The sequence below is a fragment of the Xiphias gladius genome, chromosome 14 (assembly GCF_016859285.1).
Source record: "Xiphias gladius isolate SHS-SW01 ecotype Sanya breed wild chromosome 14, ASM1685928v1, whole genome shotgun sequence".
Lineage (NCBI taxonomy): Eukaryota > Metazoa > Chordata > Actinopteri > Istiophoriformes > Xiphiidae > Xiphias > Xiphias gladius.
The window spans coordinates 7,771,637-7,790,255 of NC_053413.1; the positions used below are offsets into that span (position 1 = coordinate 7,771,637).

At 41.0% G+C, this 18,619-nt stretch overlaps 2 protein-coding genes and 1 long non-coding RNA gene across 4 annotated transcripts; 2 read left to right on the top strand and 1 right to left on the bottom strand.

Annotated features, from left to right (window-relative positions):
- Nucleotides 1-4,418: 4,418 nt before the first annotated feature.
- Nucleotides 4,419-12,340, bottom strand: LOC120799006. The gene is made up of 3 exons (XR_005708767.1): nucleotides 12,265-12,340; nucleotides 5,244-5,333; nucleotides 4,419-4,726 (listed from the first exon to the last, which is right to left on the bottom strand). It is a non-coding gene; the product is annotated as an uncharacterized LOC120799006 (long non-coding RNA).
- Nucleotides 6,605-11,889, top strand: LOC120799005 (zinc finger protein ZFMSA12A). 2 transcript variants are annotated; one of them, XM_040143806.1, is made up of 7 exons: nucleotides 6,605-6,645; nucleotides 8,010-8,212; nucleotides 8,907-8,999; nucleotides 9,088-9,180; nucleotides 9,302-9,412; nucleotides 9,517-9,649; nucleotides 9,989-11,889. In XM_040143806.1, exons 2-7 carry the CDS (start codon nucleotides 8,063-8,065, stop codon nucleotides 11,365-11,367), a joined length of 1,959 nt encoding a protein of 652 aa, XP_039999740.1. In that variant the 5' UTR covers nucleotides 6,605-6,645; nucleotides 8,010-8,062; the 3' UTR covers nucleotides 11,368-11,889. The 2 variants fall into 2 exon arrangements, with proteins under 2 accessions (XP_039999740.1, XP_039999739.1); XM_040143805.1 differs by lacking the exon at nucleotides 6,605-6,645 and adding an exon at nucleotides 7,016-7,189 and having other exon boundaries at nucleotides 9,989-11,888.
- LOC120799004 (zinc finger protein 420-like) lies at nucleotides 12,056-18,126 on the top strand. Its single transcript, XM_040143804.1, has 7 exons — nucleotides 12,056-12,409; nucleotides 13,437-13,639; nucleotides 13,762-13,854; nucleotides 14,311-14,406; nucleotides 14,602-14,712; nucleotides 14,820-14,949; nucleotides 15,058-18,126. The coding sequence occupies exons 1-7, from the start codon at nucleotides 12,397-12,399 to the stop codon at nucleotides 16,932-16,934; spliced, it is 2,523 nt and encodes an 840-aa protein (XP_039999738.1). The 5' UTR covers nucleotides 12,056-12,396; the 3' UTR covers nucleotides 16,935-18,126.
- Nucleotides 18,127-18,619: the final 493 nt, after the last annotated feature.

The window sequence follows — 18,619 nt, forward strand, 5'->3', positions numbered from 1 at the left end:
TATAATAAAACCAAAGAGACTGGAAATTTTGCTTTTTGGCATTTGTGTGAATTTTCCATCTCTAGAATATGACTCACTTCTACAAGGCATCAGTGAGTTACATTTCACAAATGTCTTATGTTTAGATTTTAGAGCCGAATTCAAGTTTATAGTTGAGCACTCCCACATTTTCAGTTTGGAAAAAAAATTACCAAGGGTGCCAATTTGGATTTAGCCCCAAAGAGATTTCCTCTCTCTGGTTGTCGGGGTGGTCAAATCCAACTCTGACCAGCTGGGATAGAGGGATAATCTGTGTGTAAAAAAAAAAATCACTTGTTTTAATTACACACTCACAGACACACAAATGCACGCACTCTCGCTCTCTCTCTCTCTCTCTCTCTCTCTCTCTCTCTCTCTCTCACACACACACACACACACACACACCTACATATAATATACTTGTGGACATACATGCATTAACACAACATCGACACCCACGCGCACTATACTTTGGTTATCCATCCTCATAATAGACAGATGCTTACTTTGAATTTAATTTGTGTTTGTGCGTTAAATGCCAGAAAAATGTGACTTGACTGAATGTGACTTGGTAATTGATCTGATTTTTTAAACGTTTGGACATGTGGTGGAGATTAGAGGTTCATCAGAGAGAGAAAACGTTTTTAAAAAGATTAAAGGCACTATGTCTAATTGCGAAATGCACCAGCACACAGTAAAAAACAGCAATGTCAACGTACTGCATTACAAATTGTCTACATATAATGTGGTTATGCGAAACTCTAATACAGAAGATATTTGATGAATTGCATGTTTTATGTGTGTCATGTATTCAAATAACATTTAGTTAGATGAAGGGCAGGAGTCACAAAGTCTCATCATAATCAGTCAGAGAGATCAGAGGGAATGCAATTTATTTTTCAACATCATAGTCTCTGTCTTAAAATCTGTCTATTGATTGGACAGGTAGTGTCTATGGAAGCCTCTTACAGCCAAGGACGACCATGAAAAAAGGGGATTCAAAGTTTAAAAAAGCTCAAATCAAAATTTGTCAAAGTCTTACTACCTTATAATTTTGACTTTGTAAGTCAAAATGTTTACTTATTATCTCATGATTTGACTTAAACCTGCAATAGCTGATTTATTGGCCATTTGGGGGCAGTGGAAACAAGCTGTGTCAACAAACACTGATATGTTACCAGCTTTTAAGTTGAACAAACTTGTTGGCAAACAGTTGCCTAGAAACATCTAACAGTCACAGAGCAAAAGGATCCAATATTCACTCAATTCTTAGCTCCATTTTGGTCTCCACCAACTCCAGATGGAACTATCCGGCTCTTTAGCTGCTAAATGCTCCACAATGTCCACCAGCGAGTTGCTAATTTGATCTGTCTGCAGTTTGGTGCTGTGCACATATTGTACAGTGGGTTTTTACTGAAAATGACAATGTGAGACTGGTTTGGATGACCAAAAAAATGAAAAAAGTTGTGGGTGGGAAATAAAAACAGTGACCTGAAAGAAGCTATGAAGCTCCATAGAGTTGGGGGTTACTGCAAAGTTAGGTGGAAATTATCTGCATGTTCATCACTTTGAGCAGCAAGTAAACAAAGTCATTTGATCTATTGTTTTTAAAAAATACTGATTTTAGCTACCTTCAGTTTTACTAACTTGGTAAGTCAAGCTTATGTTCTTGATGCTTTCGATTCAGCATCTCAAAACTTTTTTTCTGCAGCATCCTGTAAACTACTAAGAAAGCTGACCTTAATATTGTCAGTGGTAGTTATTTCATAGCTCAGCACAAATTCCCCTCCGCTGTGCTGGAAATCACAGAGTGGAATCTGCTTGTTATGTATCTCCTACTGGAGTTCAAATGGTCATCTATTTATTAGGACACAATACTTGTAGTTTACCAGACACAGAGGCTTTTAAAATTCAAAACAAAAGGTACATTCAGCTGACATATCACCCATCGCTGCAATTTGTTAGCCCGGGGCTGCTGGTTGTCTGTTGGTGATGACAAAATAAAATCGAAGTCAGGCGCACAAAAATGGTCTGAGAATCCAAAAAAAGAGGAGAATAGCAAATGGACTTTTTAGGTACAAGAGGACGCTTCTGTCAGTGACCATGCACTGCAGGGATTTACTTAGTCACGGTGTTTAACGCTGCCCAGATGGTCTGATGAGGCCCTATCTAATTTCTTCTCCCATGGGTCCTGTAGTTCTGATAAGCACTTACTGGGCCATCGCTGTTAGAAATCCTCCACTTCCACCGCCAGGGGATTCGTGCATCTACAGATCCGTTTAAAGACTGATTAGATGTAGTTTCTTGGCAACTACAGTAGTTTCAGGTTAAATTCTGGCTGGTGTGTGGGGAGGGAAGAAAGGAAAGGCTGTAAGGGGCAACAGAGAGGCCAACAACATGTAATATGTACGAGTAAATGGAGCACATGTGGTAAAGATTTCAGAGGCCTATTCATTTGTCGATTTCCTGTCTGCTTGCGATTTTTCCTGTTCTATTCTTCCCCTTGTAATTTCAGGTTTAAGATCTGTAATTTCAGAGCTCAGGTTTTACATCAGTCTTACAGATGACAGACATTCCTGAGATAAAAAACAGATGTTTCTTTTGATGATAGAGCTAATCAGAGAACTACTTGATATTTGGCAATCATGTATAATAGCATGTTGGATTATAGCCACCAAGTGTTGGAGATATTTCATAAAGTAGGTCCATGTAAAGTCAGTCATACAGTATATTAACCATTTGAAATGGCAACATTGGCCAGAATCCCTAAAAACAATGAAGTGAGCTGATATTTAACAAAGGCCTCATTAAGATTAGGTTAGCAATGTGTTATTTCGTCCAACAAAGTACATTTTCAGTGTCAAAAACAAATTTAATTGTTAAACCTGTTTAAGCATTTATATTTTATCATGTGACGTAAAGGAACCCATTTTTGCATAATACTGTGTAGAAATTGACAGGCACACAGAGAAGGCAAAAAGACAGAGACAGAGACGAGAAAAAACTTCATGGATTTTTTGTCGGTCCGACGGCCCACCGATGTGGCGGTGTCCCAGTATGGCCGATGGTTATGTTCAAATTCATTGTGAATGATAAAACATTGATCAAAGCAGCAGGTGGAGCTAAGGGACACTTCAGTGATGCCTTTCACAGCAGCTCCTCTCATAAATAACAGTTTAATGAGCCATAACTTCAGCAGGGAACTTTCTTCCAAAGACCAAATATACAATTCCCTAAATATTAGTTTACCTCACCCCAACACGAAGACAGCATGTCACATTCATCACACAGTACATTTTTAGTAGACAGTCAAATCTGTGGGCTACAACCTGAAGAACCAGGACATGCTTCTCTGTTTGTTAAATTCATTTATCAAGCTGTTGCGTTTGGTTATATTTTCATGCTGTGCTACTCATACTCCCTCTACTGTAAATACTGTGTGTAATCCTACTGCTGACATGATGCATAAAGTGAGAACTGCTGGTACCAGTCTTGCTGAAATTACAGAATATGCTTTGGATCATGCAGATATCGGGTCTGAAGATTTTCTTTAAAAGTCTGGAGATCTTTGATGGAGTTCAGAGGACGGCCCATATGCTCCAAATGATCTGACTGGATCCACTTAAAATGTGTATGGAACAGCGCACCAATGTGTAGAGAAAACAAGTTATAACGATTTCTTTCTCTGAAATGTACTGAGTGGTATAGCGTACAGGACAGTGATTGAGCAAATTAAATTCCATCGCCACCCATAATAAGTCAGGAGGGAGCATGAAATATGTTTATTTCCATGAATAAACATATTTTTTGGTTATTGCCACTGCACATAGGCATTTCATCACCGTGAAACAATGTGCCACTCCCCACACATAAAGTAGTGCAGTAAGGTACGGTCCTCATAGAGGCATCATATTTCTGGCCGCCTCTTCATATATGTCTGGTATCTCTCCAATGGAGGAGGAGACCATTCGGACAGAGTTGCACTCATGAAGCTCCATCTCATTCAGATGAGCTGCTTCTGGAAGCCATTATTCAGCCTCACAATGGGTCGACAGGTCTTCACCCACCAGTGGGCCTTACTGAGAATCAGATGATCGGGGACTTGGCACAGGCCTGAGAGACCTGCAGGACCTGACTGATGCATAAAGAGCGAGAAACTTACTGCTGCAAAAGGTTGCAAATATCCCAGACGACACGACGTGGGACAGACTGCTGCTACTGCCACTTGTAAGGCAACTCAGGAAGGCCAAAGTTGTCTGAGTGCACACAGTGTCGCCCTGAGCTGGATGAAGGTTTCATGAGGTACACATAACAGACATTTTTTCCAATTCTCATTTATTTTAATAATTGTTAGTGTCATTGGGGTCAAATGAGGCCAAGTGTAAGCAAGTCTTTGGAGTTTTTGGAGTCACATGAGGCCAAGTGTGAATGGTTGTTAAATCTCTTGGGGAGGGAAGAAAGGACAGTCAAGTCAAGAACAGCTGAGCCTGTGGCATGAAAAAACATGACAATAAATGAATGGGTCACTCAATCAGCAAACAAATCTGTTCATCAATCCATTCATGTATCCATCTAACCCTGCTGAAACCAAAACACAGTCACTTAATATACGCTGATCCTATTTCATCCACCAGAAGGGCCATTGTGACAAAGTATGTCAGTATGTCTCTTATTGACGCCTCAGAGCTCTCTGATTTCTTCTTTTCATCTGTGACAGTGGACAGAGAAGCAGTACATGAAGAGAGAGGGAAAACATGTGAAGGTTAAGACATAGCGTCAGTTGGGGTCATTCAGTCAACACGACATGCACAAATGTAGCGGAGGCGTTCGTTATGCTCATGTAAATATGAACTTGCTTATCATACTACGACCACATGAAGAAGAATATTGTGTCAGATACCGAAAATGGCATCATGTCCGTTTCAGTAAGTGGTGTTCCCAAAGAATGAGAAGCGCAACATACACTGAGTGAGAAAAAATGTGATCAAAAGTGGTCTTCAGTATTCAGGTCATTTTCTTGAGTAAAAGAAGCAGTGTGAAGTGTAAAAACAGTCAACTAAAGGTAAAAGTCTTGCATTGAAAATGTTATGTAGTAAGTATGGATTATCAGAAAAGTATACTTTAAGTATCAAAGTTAAAGCATTTTTTCAAACTCTCAATCTGCTAAGTAACTTGTAGCTTCAACTGTCATATGTAGTAGAGTGAAAACATGCCTGGATACTCACAGTACAAGCATCCTTAGTACTTGAGAAACTGTACTTAGTTACGGCAGTTAACTAAGTACAACAGTCCCTGGGGGTTGAAGCCTCTCTTTCCTGTATTCATGACAGCAAAAAATGGTTGAGCACTGTTATGTATGATAAATTAGATTGTTATACAATTGCACAATTTAAAGTTATGAAGTTAAATATTCCTCATAAATACAATTTACGTGTTTGTGAAATACTGTGTGTGAACTACTGAATTGTGAAATACTTTATGCATTACAATTTAAAACATCGCTTCTGAATAGTTAAATAGATATTTTTGAAATGCAGTTGAATATAAGATACCTTTTGTACAGATTTCAAGAGGTTTATATAATATAGTAATAAACAGAATTGCTGGTAGTAGTGGTAGTTGTGTGTGTGTGTGTGTGTGTGTGTGTGTGTGTGTGTGTGTGTGTGTGTGTGTGTGTGTCGGTGTGTATGGAACACACACACACACACAGAGGTCATTAGATAATCAGATTACTGCCATACCCATAAACCCCATAGAAATACATGGAAAACTCATGGTCATGCAACAAATTTCTCATAATTTCTCCCTAAACGTGCATTGGAAAATCTTTTTAAAACTAATTCTTACTGGAGTCTATCTGGTCATTAAACACATAAATGTTTTGGAACATGTGAACACAGGAACCTGTATTTCCACCAGTGTTTTGTGAAAAATGATCAAACGAGTAACCCCTTGTGACTAACGACTAAATATAGTGTGAAACAGAAATGGCTGTATCTCAAAAACTGGAAGGAGTTATATCCAATGCTGGGCACCACTGGGATCGAAACAACTTCAATTTCAATAATATGAGCTTTCATCCAGGTTAAATCGGACATTTAGAATGTTAAACTTACTTTTGTGACTGTTTTGCGTTTTTAAAAGAAAATCAAATCTGCCTACCAATTAAGGCATGATAAATAGATGAAATCAAAAATGTTGATTTTGTCATGTGTAGCCGCATCTTGTGACAGTTCCCACAGTTTTGTTTCCACCTCTAAGAGAGAACCATTCTGTGGGGCTTTTCCTTAACATACTAAATACAGTCGTTAGTCATAAGTGGATTAACTATGTTTCATAGCTAATTGGATTTGATTTGAATTGTGAGCAAGAAAGAAAGAAAGAAAGACATGGGCCACTAGCTCCCACAAAGGAGTCTCGAACGCTCTGAAAGTTCCGGATCACGCCTGAGCCCTTCCTGCCGAGGGACCCGGCACGCTGGAAAAAACGACCCACCGCACGGACGCGCGGACCGAATCTTGAGTCGGACCGGACTTGAGGCCCCGGGCCGCACCGCGAGCTCGAAGCTCAGCGGCGCCACCTGGTGGACATCCGTGTGTCGGTGGGCTGGTGGTCTCGGCTTCACAGGTAATCAGCAAAAAAAAAAACAACAACAACCGAGCATGTCCGTATTCTCCTGTCATGTTTCACAACGACTTAGATTCATTTCCTGCCAGGTTGCTAGTGAGAATCGAAAGCGCGTGATTTTTTTTACACTGTATCAGTGCACATTACAGCGGACCTACGTTCTGCCTTCTCGTGATGCTAGATTGTGTTTCTCTTTTCATGCTGTTTGACTGCGTCGATTTGGTGTGGAAAAGGAAATGGTGAAAATGGGAAAATGTACACCCTGACATGTTAGAGCCGTGCGTGGTTGCTGCGGGGGGAGCCGTCCGCAGCGACCACGGTGGGCGGCGGCAAAGCAGCAGGATGTCAAACTAAATATGCGACACGAAGAAGTGGAGTCGGGAAGTGGTGTTCAGCTGCATATGACAGCGAGAGGGAAGTGGCGAGCAGTGGGATTAAAGGCTTTCTTTTCTTCACTAGTCACTGCAGGAGGAAGATCATTTTAATTAGGAAACATTCCTCTGTTTCCGTCCAACTATCGTAGCTCCTCAGGGGAATAAAATGGGTAATCTTTTGTATTTTGCTGGTATCAGCATCATCATCGGTTTGTTTTGATGTTAGCATGCCTGCTAACGTTAACTTCAGCACCTGAATTCATCAAAAATGACAACACTTAAAATCGTTCCCGGGGTTTTTAAATCTAGTGATAACGCAAGGGGTCGGTTTATTTTACGGTCATTTAATTTGGGGCAAATAGGGAAACAAGAATTCAATATTCGACTTTGTTAAACAGTTTTTGTTGTGCATTTCTTCCCTCAGCTTAGCCCAGTTTAACTGAACTAATGATAATACGTAAGTAGGATACCTATGTATGAAAGCGCTAACAAGGGACTAACCCAGTTAAAAACAAAATTAATCAACCTATACAGTACATGTACGCATAATTCACCTTCTTCTCCTATTTCTTTTCTTTTTAAAAAAACAAAACAAGTTCATGTCACACTGACGTTAAAATCTTTTTAAAAAATCCATCAACAGGCTAGACCACAAAAAGAGCATAAGCAAGACTCATACACAATAAAAGCTAACGAATACATGCAGTCTTTGCCACTTCTGGTTTATTTGGCGTTTGACACCATATCGCTTGCAAAAAGAAGAACAAGCCACAGAATACTGAGTCTTTGCATTTTCTCACTGTGTCTGAAGTGTATTCCACCTCCACAGAAGGGAGCTCATGTTTTCACTAGTCATTCTCTCAGCACGGCTCTCTGGCACTGATGTGGAGACTGTACCTTTTCATATAGATACTTAATATTTCTTGTGTGACTGAAAGATTTCTGACTGGATCAGTATATTGTTCTAATGCTTCCTCTCTCCCCTTGCAGAGGATGCCCTGCCCCTGTCCGCGCTGAGGCTCCTGGCTCCACCTCTGAGAGTGATGTTGGCTGTGATGTGGAAGGTGGTTAGTCAGAGGAACATAAAGCATTATGGGAAAGTGGAGGAGTTTGTGTCCCTGGTCACTGAAGCCATCCCTGACATCTTGACAAACAGACAGATGAGACTGCTCACTCTGGGCTTAAGAGCAAAGGTAATAGTTACTTATGCACCATACTGTACATCAGTATAGAGTTGTCACTGGCAGATACTGACTTTAAAAGGTAATACTGATATCAATCCAGTATTATTTTTGGCTGGTTTATCTTATTGTGAAACTAGAATTTCTGTAATCTTTTATTTTAGTTAATACAACAGAACATCTGTATTATGGTTGTTAAGGATTAAGAAATAAAATTATTTTTTGCACCTGCATTTTACAATATAGGCCAGAAATGATCATATAATGTTTTTGCCTTAAAAATTGCCAATTGTGAGCTTTGTAGTCAACACCTTCGTTTGGTTTTTTCTTGGAAATGGATACAAAGCTTTTTTAGGACTTCCTTGACCCACTATAACTTTTAACTTAAAACTGAAATCTTTACCTCTCTACATTTAAACCTAACGTAGAGATGTCTCTATTAACAAATTTGTGGATGATACATTAGATGGATTTTTCTTTCTCAAAATGAATCAATTAGTTGTCTTTAAATGCATTATCTATTACTATATTATACAGTTATTCCTTTGATTTCAATGTATTTCACTATATTTCAGTGTGTAAGCAGAAAGTTGAATGGACAGAAAACAGCTGCAATTATTGTTTGCACTTCATCACTGTTGTGGTTGCAGCTACAAAGAGGGATTCTTCGGTTTTCTTAATTGTCAGTGTCTCTGTGGTTTTCCAGATGACTTTGCAGATGTTACGGTCTGAACAGTCAGAGGATCTCAGACGTGTTAGAGCACACTTAGACCGCCTCCTGCCAACCAGCTCAAAGCAGGTGTGTGACCTTTCCACTCATGAGGATTGAATATTGCCCGTTCAAGAACTGTTCTGCTTATTTTAAATGTGCATATTTTACACGACAGCTTCAGCCAGAAAATGAAGCTCTCGAAGCCAACTTTGTCAGGCTTGTTCACAGACTCCTGGAGGACCCAGAAAGGAGAGAACACTTCCTCGAGGTGTGACTCTGCTTTTGCCTCATTGTTAGTTCTACCGTGAAAAGGGCAGTTTGTTTTTCAAATGATGCAGGATCATGAGACTTCATATCCATACATTTGGTTGAAATTTTCCACCTGACAGAATGTGTTTCCTGTGGAGTATGGCCCTAACTTTGATACGGCACTGGAGACTCTGGTTTGTGAGTTCTTCACCCGACTGGAAGAGCTGGTGCTTATACCAAACTTTAAACAGGTACAGAGACCATAATTTCTGCTATAAAAACTGCAGTTTACAATGCATTTCCAGATGTCCTGTTTCCAGTCCATCAAAATAATAGTTTTCTTTGATTGATAAAGACTGCAATGTGGATCAGTGATACATCCTCTGTGCTAGAAGAGTACACACAGTGTGTAACCAAAGCAGATGACCTCAAAGTGTTGCTCAGAAGCAAGGTGCATCACGGTGAAATGGCCAAGATGGATTCCAGTGGTAAGTGTGTTTTCCTGGAATACCAGCCAGGTTTTCATTTGCCTATCAGTGCTGAAACAATCACTCATTAAATGATGAATCAGTTAATCAAAAAGCGACTTGTCAAGCAAAAGTGCCAAACATTTGCTGTCTGTTCGGCAGTTGGACTGAGAAAACAAACTATTTTAAATGACATTGTTCACCATTTTCTGACATAGACAAAATGTCAATTAATTGAAAAAACAGTCGAATTGAAGCCACAGTGCAGATATATCACAAGCACTTTAAAAAGCAACACCATTAAATAGACAAAATGTAAAGTAATTTGTTTTCTCTTTTTAAATTTCTTTTTTCAAAAAGTGCCCTCTTCCTCGGAGCAGCAGCTCTTCTCATCTTTATCTCTCCCCCCTTCATTGAGAGCGACCAACACCAAAGATGTGGAGTGTAACACGCAAACAGCTGAAAACCAAAGAGAATCTGACGCGATTTGTCCTCAGGAGGCTGGAGATAAGGGGATAGGGGATACAAGATGGCCGTCTATGAATGAGATGGAACAGAGTCTAAACGGCGGCAATACAGGACGAACAACAGGGGGGAAATGCAGTGACAGTATTCCTGATGATCACATTGTGGAGGACTGTGATGACAGAGCTCCTTCTACATCTGCTGGGAGTCCTGTATTGCCCAGCGCCATGATAGGGCCCCCTCGGCAGAGAGTTGCACACAAATGCACTCAGTGTGGGAAGTGCTTCATTTACCGTTATGAGCTCCTGGAACATCAAAGACTGCACACTGGAGAAAACCCTTACAAGTGCTCTCAGTGTGGAAAGGCTTTCAGGAGGACGTCTGACCTGTCCACGCACAGACGAACACAGTGCATAAAAGCGGCTTACATTTGCATCAAATGCGGAAATAGCTTTCAGTCTATACAGGACAAATTTAGGCACCAGTGTGTTCATAGTGTCCAAAAGTTTGACTGTTCCCAGTGTGGGAAAAGCTTTAAGAAAATGTACTTGCTGGGTAAGCATGAGCTGACTCACAGCCAGAACCGTATTTTCACATGCAGACAGTGTGGGGAAGTGTACCCCAGTATGAGTGAGCTGAGATCCCATCAGAAGATTCATCCTCCCGAGCTGTCCAATCAGTGCATGCAGTGTGGAAAATTTTTCAGCTCTGCTGCATGTTTGACAGCCCACGAGCTGCGCCACAGACAACAGAGAACACAGATTTGCGTGCGTTGTGGCAAAGCTTTTAAGAACAAACACGACCTGAATCTTCACATGCGTAGCCACACGGGCGAGAGGCCTTTTCAGTGCACGTACTGTGGGAAACGTTTCTCTGTGTCAGGAAATCTGAACATACATATTAGAACTCACACTGGAGAGAAACCATATCTGTGCTCTGACTGCGGCAAGGCTTTTGTTTCGGCTGGCGAGCTGCAGATACACAGACGCACCCACACGGGGGAAAAGCCATACAAATGCACTGTGTGTGGGAGAGGATTCACCATGGCTAGTAAAGTGACCCTACATATGCGCGTTCACACCGGGGAACGCCCTTATGTCTGCTCTGAATGTGGGAAAGGTTTTTCTCGTGGCAGCGAACTGAAAAAACATACCATGAACCATACAGGGGTTCGACCCTACGCTTGCCAGCTGTGTGCAAAGACTTACACATGCCTCAATCACCTGAAGAGACACTTAAAAACTCACAGTGTAGTCCAAACACAGTCTGTCTGATTCTCTTTAATTACCATCAGGCTTTTCTCACATGAACATTGTCTTTATGCAACTAGCGTGTACTGACTGCGATGTTGACTTTATGCACTGTGTAACAGGTTTCACTCTCACCCTCTGTTGTAAGGACTATGTTGCAGAAATGCTTGTTTTTACTGGTTGATTCTTTATCCTGCTTTGTCAGATCTGTTGTGATTGTAAGCTCTCACAGTACAGCTTTTGGGCCTGACATACAACTGTATTACTTTTGTTGTCTGATGTCCTAAAACATGTTAAGAGGATCTCAAAGAAAACATTCATTATGTATTAATTAGGGTTGTCACTTCATTTTTTGGAGTTAATATTATTTGCCATTATCAGTGTTGTTTAAGGTCAGTTTGAAGTAGCCTGTTTGTTCGTGACAGCAGCAGAATTTCTACTTGAATCCAACATGAAACATCCTGTAGTGGCCTTGCAAAGCGTCAGTATTTTAGGTTGGTGCGCTCAAAAATAAATAAGAAAACAAATAAATAATACATTAGACAGCTGAAAGAAACAAGTTTACAAATAAACCTCTGTTAATCCTGTTAGAATTTTTCTAGAATATTCCAGAATAATAGATTACTATTATTTTTTCAGTTACTCTTATTTTAAATGTAGTTTTTAACAATAGTTAGTAAAAATCTTTACCTTCCAATTATCTGGATAATTTCGATACATTAAAAATCACGTGAAGCATAAGAAAACAGAAGTTTATGAAGTTTAAAAGTTGCTAATAAGATTTTACATTTTTGATTGACCGGAGAGGCGGCGCATCTTATTTTGACAATAGAGTGAATAGGAATCACTTTATCCGGGCTGCACCGTACAACAAAACGAATGTCCCTGTTACAAACTGACACTGACTGGACCAATGCTCACCATAATGAAGGTGTTTCAGGAAGAAGTTGGCGCCTGAAGCCCCGTATGCGGCTAGCTAGCACGCTAACCGAAACCCTGAAAGAGATCCCATTGTAATGTTTTTTCTTTCCATCGTCCTTAGAGAATTCCAGAATGAACGACATGGGTATGTATTAGCTTGTGAAGCTCTGCAAAATAGTGTGTTTTTCGCTTCTTATGCGGCTAGCCGAATTGCTATAGCGAAGGATTAGCCGAGGCTTAACAGGCCTCGACTAATCCCTGGAACGAGAATTGTTTTGCCCAATAACAAGCCGGTTTTACCAGGCACAGCCAACGGCCTGGTGGCTAGTATCGTAACGTGATTCAACGCTTTGCCCTGGGCACAAACAGTGAAAGATATCTGGAGGTTAAAACTGTTCTTCCACGGTCGAAGAGGTTTTTTTAAATTTACCATACGCAAGACAACTGTCTGGACTTTTTAGCTGACAGCAGCTTAATGTGAAATAAAATGAATAACGTTATGCTAACAGTTAGCTGTTTGCAAACGTCCACGTCCCATCAGCAAATTGGCTACACACTATGCCTCTTTTGCTATGTCCATCTCCTTTGCCACAATGTGCGGTGCAGGGTAAAACCACTGAACGCGTCTTTTTTTTTTTTTTTTTTTTTTTTTTTATTAAGCATTTCAGGACTATTCCAACGATTCGAGCTGTTGGAGCCAGCTGTGTACATTGTGGGAAACCGCAGTGCTTAAGATAACGGCACCAAATTGCTGTATTTCACACTGTATCTAGTGCATCATAGAGATGGAATGGATACCAGAGGAAAGTAAAGAGACAGCGCTGACCTCAGAGGCTGGACTGACTTTACAGTTTACATGCTGTATTGATAAGGAAAGGCATTTCTCCCATTAGCATTGGAGTCTATTCCACTTCCTCCTGAAAATAAGTTGTACTGGGTACAGATCTAACATGAATGACTATTTCATCTGTAACATTTAATCCAGTCTTTCAAACAAATCATTTTTTGTTTTGTTTTTTTTGATTTTGCAAATCAATTTTTTCCTTCACTGTCAAAACACAACACATTCAGCATTATAAGTGAACACTGACACTGTGTAACCGCAGTTACAGTGTACACGGTTCCTATATTGCTTTTAGCTTTGGTTGACCCAATCTAATTTCTCATTGAAGAATTCAGTGTCCCCCTGTCCTCACTGGCACTCCTGGTCCCACCACTACGACTGATGTCAGCGGTAATGTGGGAAGTGGTACGCCAACGGAACATAAAGCACTATGGGAAACTGGAGGAATTTGTGTCCATGGTAACAGATGCAGTTCCTGAACTGATGAGTAAAAGAGAAGGGAGGCTGCTCTCACTGGGCCTGAGAGCAAGGGTAAGTGATTTGAAAAGTTTTTGTGTATTATAAGAGATATCTGAATAAGCCTTTCAATATCCAGTGTTAGACACGACTCATGGAAACACTGATACTCAAAATACAAATTACATTTTCTATAGACAACGCTTGAACTGTTGCGTTCCGAACATCCTGAGGATCTCAAGGCTGTTGAGACCCACCTTAACCGAATCCGATCTTCTTGCATTGAGGAGGTGAGTGATGAATGTTTTTAGTGATCGATTGTAGAACTGAAATGATTAGTCATATAATCAAGTAATCAAGAAGCAGAAAACTACTTTGATAATAGAGTAATTGTTTGAATATATTTTTAAGCAAAATTGCCAATAAATTTACAGGTTCCAACTTTGCAAATTTCAGGATTTGCTGCTTTTTTTGGTCTTATTTCGTAGTAAGTTTGATATCATTGAGATTTTGACTGTTTGTCAGACAAAACCAACAACATGAAGACCCCATCTTTGGGCTCTGAGAACTGGTTAGGGGCAGTTCCACACAATTTTCCGACATAAATTATATAAACATTGAATTGATAAAACAAGAAAAATAACCAGAAAATAATCAATAATGAAAATAATGATTAAATGCAGCCCTACTTGGTGGTCTCATATTTTATTGTCCTAAAGTCATCTGACTGGTGTCCTGTTTTCCAGACAAATGATCCTATAATTGAAGCACCAGAGGCAAACTTTATGAAGCTGGTACAAGGCCTCATTGAAGATACTGATGGCAGAGAACATTTCCTAAAGGTAAGACTAATATTTAACTTCATTTATATAGTGTAGTAAAACTTATGACTTGCCAAATTTCAAATCTTAGAATTCAATTTATTTAAGAATTTTACCTACAAAAATGTGAAAATGCAATGCAGATATTGCCTGTCTGATCATAGGGATAATGTCTTGTTTGGAAGGTGTCAAGCTGTCTTTGCTCTCACCTGACAGAATGTGTTTCCTGTGGAGTACGGCCCCGACTTCGACACAGCACTGGAGACTTTAGTGTGTGAATTCTTCACAAGACTCGAGGAGCTGCTGCCAATACCAGATTTCAAACAGGTAGAGAGTTGATTGCTAAAAAAAATCAGAAAACAAATTAAAACAATATGAGCACTTTGAACCTTGAAATTAAAAATGTCTCCTTATTTTGTGCCTGCCTTGTATAGACTGCCTCCTGGATCAGTGCTGCCCCCTCTGTCCTAGAGGAGTACATGCAGTGTGTCTCAAATGGAGAAGACCTTAAATTTCTTCTCCAAAGCAAACAGTGCCACGGGAAACTGGCAAAGAGTAGTGTTGGTATGTGCACTATTTAAATTTACTATAACCTAGTCAACAAACAGTATATAATCTAAAGAAGTGGGAGACTGTTGTATGGATAATTTCCTCCCCATATTTTCCACACAGCTCCATTTCAGTCAGATGATCTCCTCATTCCCTCTCTGTCTCTCCCACCATCGCTGGAAGTGGCCATCGCTTCCCACCCGAGTGCTTGTGATGATGAAAATAACGATGTTCCTCAGATCGTTATGTTTGATGAAGAACTGTCTACAAACCCTTCCACCTCAACTGAGTTTCCCGAATCACCAAAAAGGACTGACATCTCATCATCCCCTCGCAGGAGACAGCAGTCAGGAATTCATAAGTGCCCTGAGTGTGACAAATGCTTCAAGCATCACTCTGTCCTCATCGAACACCAGAGAGTTCACACCGGGCTGCAGCCTTACAACTGCTCTGAGTGTGGGAGGGCTTTCAGAACAGCCACTCTTCTGGCCGGTCACAGGCTGCGGAAATGCAAAAATGCCGCATATCTGTGTATTAAATGTGGGAACAGTTTTCCAACCTCGCTGGACAAATTCAGACACCACTGCCCAAAACGGGGCCGTAATTACGACTGTGGACACTGTGGCAAGAGTTTTCAAAAGTCTAGCAGCTTAAAGGAACACCTGCTTACTCATGTTCAAAGCCGCCTTTTCAAGTGCAGCCATTGTGGGGTAGGTTTTTCAGGAATCGGTGACCTGAAGTATCATCAGCAGGTAGATCACGATAAGCCATACCAGTGTAAGCAATGTGGAAAGAGCTTTATCTCCTCCAAGTGTCTGACCAAACACCAACAACGGCATGAAGAGGCTGGTGAAATGGCGACGGCCAAATTATTGAGTGGAGGTAAACATAGGAAAAGCGGCTCAGCTCATCGGACTTCTTCAGCATCTCTGTCGTCCAGGAAGACTTCCATTAAAGCTGTCTACCCCCGTGGACGAGTCACCCATAACTGTCCGCTGTGTGGAAGGAGCTTTAAGTATCGCTTTGAATTTCTCGAACACCAGAGGTTCCACACTGCAGTGAAGCCTTACAAATGCTCTCAGTGTGGCAAAGCCTTCCGCACAGAGGCTCACCTCTCTGGGCACAGAAAGAGAAAGTGCAAAAATGCTGCCCACATTTGCACCAAGTGTGGGTGTCAGTTCAGGTCTCTACATGAACGCGTCAGACACCAGTGTGTGCAGCTGCTGACAAAATACGAGTGTTCTCATTGCGGGAAGACCTTCAAGATGGCCCACCTGCTGAGGAACCATCAGATGAGTGAACATCAGCTTCCCTACAGCCCCAACCATCGCTTCAGGTGCAGATACTGTGATGAGACTTTCCCTGGGATCAGCGAGCTGAAGTATCATCAGAGAGTTGACCATGAGAAACCCTATCAGTGTCAGGAATGTGGCAAGTGTTTCTTGTCTGAAAAATGCCTAGCCAACCACGAACTGCGCCACAACGATGACAGACCAGAGAGCTGTCTGGTCTGTGGCCGCGGCTTCAGAAACCGCTACGACTTGAAGCAGCACATGCGCACTCACACAGGAGAGCGACCTTACCAGTGCACTCACTGTTCACAGTGTTTCTCCACAGCAGGAGGACTGAGGAGTCACACCAGGGTTCACACGGGCGAGAAGCCACATGTTTGCCCAGATTGTGGGAAGGCTTTCTCCCAGATGGGTGCAATGCGCACCCACAGGCTCACCCACACAGGAGAAAGGCCTTTCAAGTGCACGGTGTGTGGCAAAGGTTTTACAATGGCACACAAGGTGACAGTTCACATGCGTGTTCATACCGGAGAGCGGCCGTACGTGTGCTCTCAGTGCGGAAAAGCCTTCTCCGATGGAAGTGTGCTGAAGCAGCACATGCTGAACCACTCAGGAGTGAGACCGTACCACTGCCAGATCTGTCCCAAGACCTACACCTGTCTGAACCACCTGAGAAGGCACCTGAAAAGCCACTCTAACATGAACTGAGTCAGACATGAAGGCAAACCTGATTAGAATCTAATAACATTTTTACAAATATACTGAAACACTGCCTTTGACAGAGAGTGGTTACTAAAATTGCAATGTACTAACTAAACCAAGCAATACATGAAGGAATATAGAACGGTGCTGTACGGCTGCTGTTAAAATTGAGGTGAAAAGTTTCATTTACTCTTCATAGTAAAATAAATGTAGTCATAACATCCATTTGTCAAGGACTATGACAACCAGCACAAACAAATGGTTCTTCTTCCTCATTCCTCACCAGGCTATTTCTTGATTGTTTATTTTTTTTCCCTTACATCAGTTTCTCATGCATGAATACATTCGGATGTTCAAGTTATTTTTCAGTTGAGATGCTGTGTGTTCGGAACAGAAGCTGTAATATTGGTGAAAATATATTTTTGGAAAGGCCTCAAAAGTAACAGAGGTGAACATTTTGGCTTTCTGTAAATACGCTGAATGAGACTTACTGTGAGTGCAAAGTTAAAACGATGACACCACTTATTTCAACATGACATAACTATATTCCTCTATGCCTTTTATATCCCCACTATGGTTTGCAAGGTTTGTGAATTTCTGATTAAATCACCTTGTTACACCTTGTGCATGTTAATTGACTTTATTTAATTAAAAGAAAAACCCACTGCAATAAAGAGTATTTATCCTTTGGGGAAAAAGTGTGGACGGAATTCGTCGTAGCTGCTATCAGAATAGAAAGTTTCACTAGATGGCAGTAGGTGACTATTGACCATTTTTCCCAAGCTCCTCTTGCATTGTCAGGCTGTGTTGGCAATTTGTGGCTATTGGAATCAAAAGCAATAGGATCCCTCAAGTGAAGCTTCATGTACTAATGAGTGTTTTTCAGTTTTTGAAAGAAGCCATCATGTTCTTTGCTGCAGAATGGAGCATATTAGAGAAAAAGAAAGCATTCAGAAGATCTTTGAGGACACTAGAGACTGATGGGGGACTAATGCAGCAGAAGTTACTCTGGCTCATTTCCTGTCATTAACTTTATTTGGGGTGGTTTGGAATCTTGATTGAGGCAGCAATTTCCTCATGTTTTGACTGGCGCCCATCAGTATCTGAAGTGGTGTAAGCCGTGACATGGAGCATTCCTTGCTTCTTTTTTTGTTGTTTTTTTATCTCTGCATGGTCCCACTGTGGCCCAGTTTACCTTACAGTGCAGTTTGATTTAGACCACCACTGTTCCCAGTATGTTTTATGTTAACTTGGAACTCGGGCAAATGAAATCACCAGCCATATTGTAACAGGCACATTGTGATTAATCTCTTCCATCTGTGCTGTGTTGACGTTAAAGTTTTCACTGGAAAAAAAAGCTTTTTTTTTTTTTTTTTTTTAACCCTCAGTTTCTCCCTTGTTTCATGCTTGTGTTTCTTCTCATCTGCGGTCACTTCTGCATAGTAACTTTTGAATCACATTCCCTGAAAAATACTCTGAAACTGCCAGTTACATGGAGTGCAGCCCCAAAGATGAATGTGATGTGTTACACGTTGCAAGAAGTCAAAAAAAAAAAAAAAATTCTGTCTGACTCAGAAATGCTACTGATCTTCACCACTGAATATGAGAATCACGCTGAAACACTCACTGCAACCCGTCTGCCAACAGGCTGTTCCCAGGACATTATGCAGAGCCTCTGCTTCAGGAAGTAT

Excerpts from the sequence above, each read along its gene's own strand:
- LOC120799005 (XM_040143805.1), top strand. Across the intron at positions 9,181-9,301 it reads GGAGAGAACACTTCCTCGAG|AATGTGTTTCCTGTGGAGTA; the intron begins GTGTGACTCTGC and ends TCCACCTGACAG. Across the intron at positions 9,413-9,516 it reads TTATACCAAACTTTAAACAG|ACTGCAATGTGGATCAGTGA; the intron begins GTACAGAGACCA and ends TGATTGATAAAG.
- LOC120799004 (XM_040143804.1), top strand. Across the intron at positions 13,640-13,761 it reads CACTGGGCCTGAGAGCAAGG|ACAACGCTTGAACTGTTGCG; the intron begins GTAAGTGATTTG and ends CATTTTCTATAG. Across the intron at positions 14,407-14,601 it reads GCAGAGAACATTTCCTAAAG|AATGTGTTTCCTGTGGAGTA; the intron begins GTAAGACTAATA and ends CTCACCTGACAG.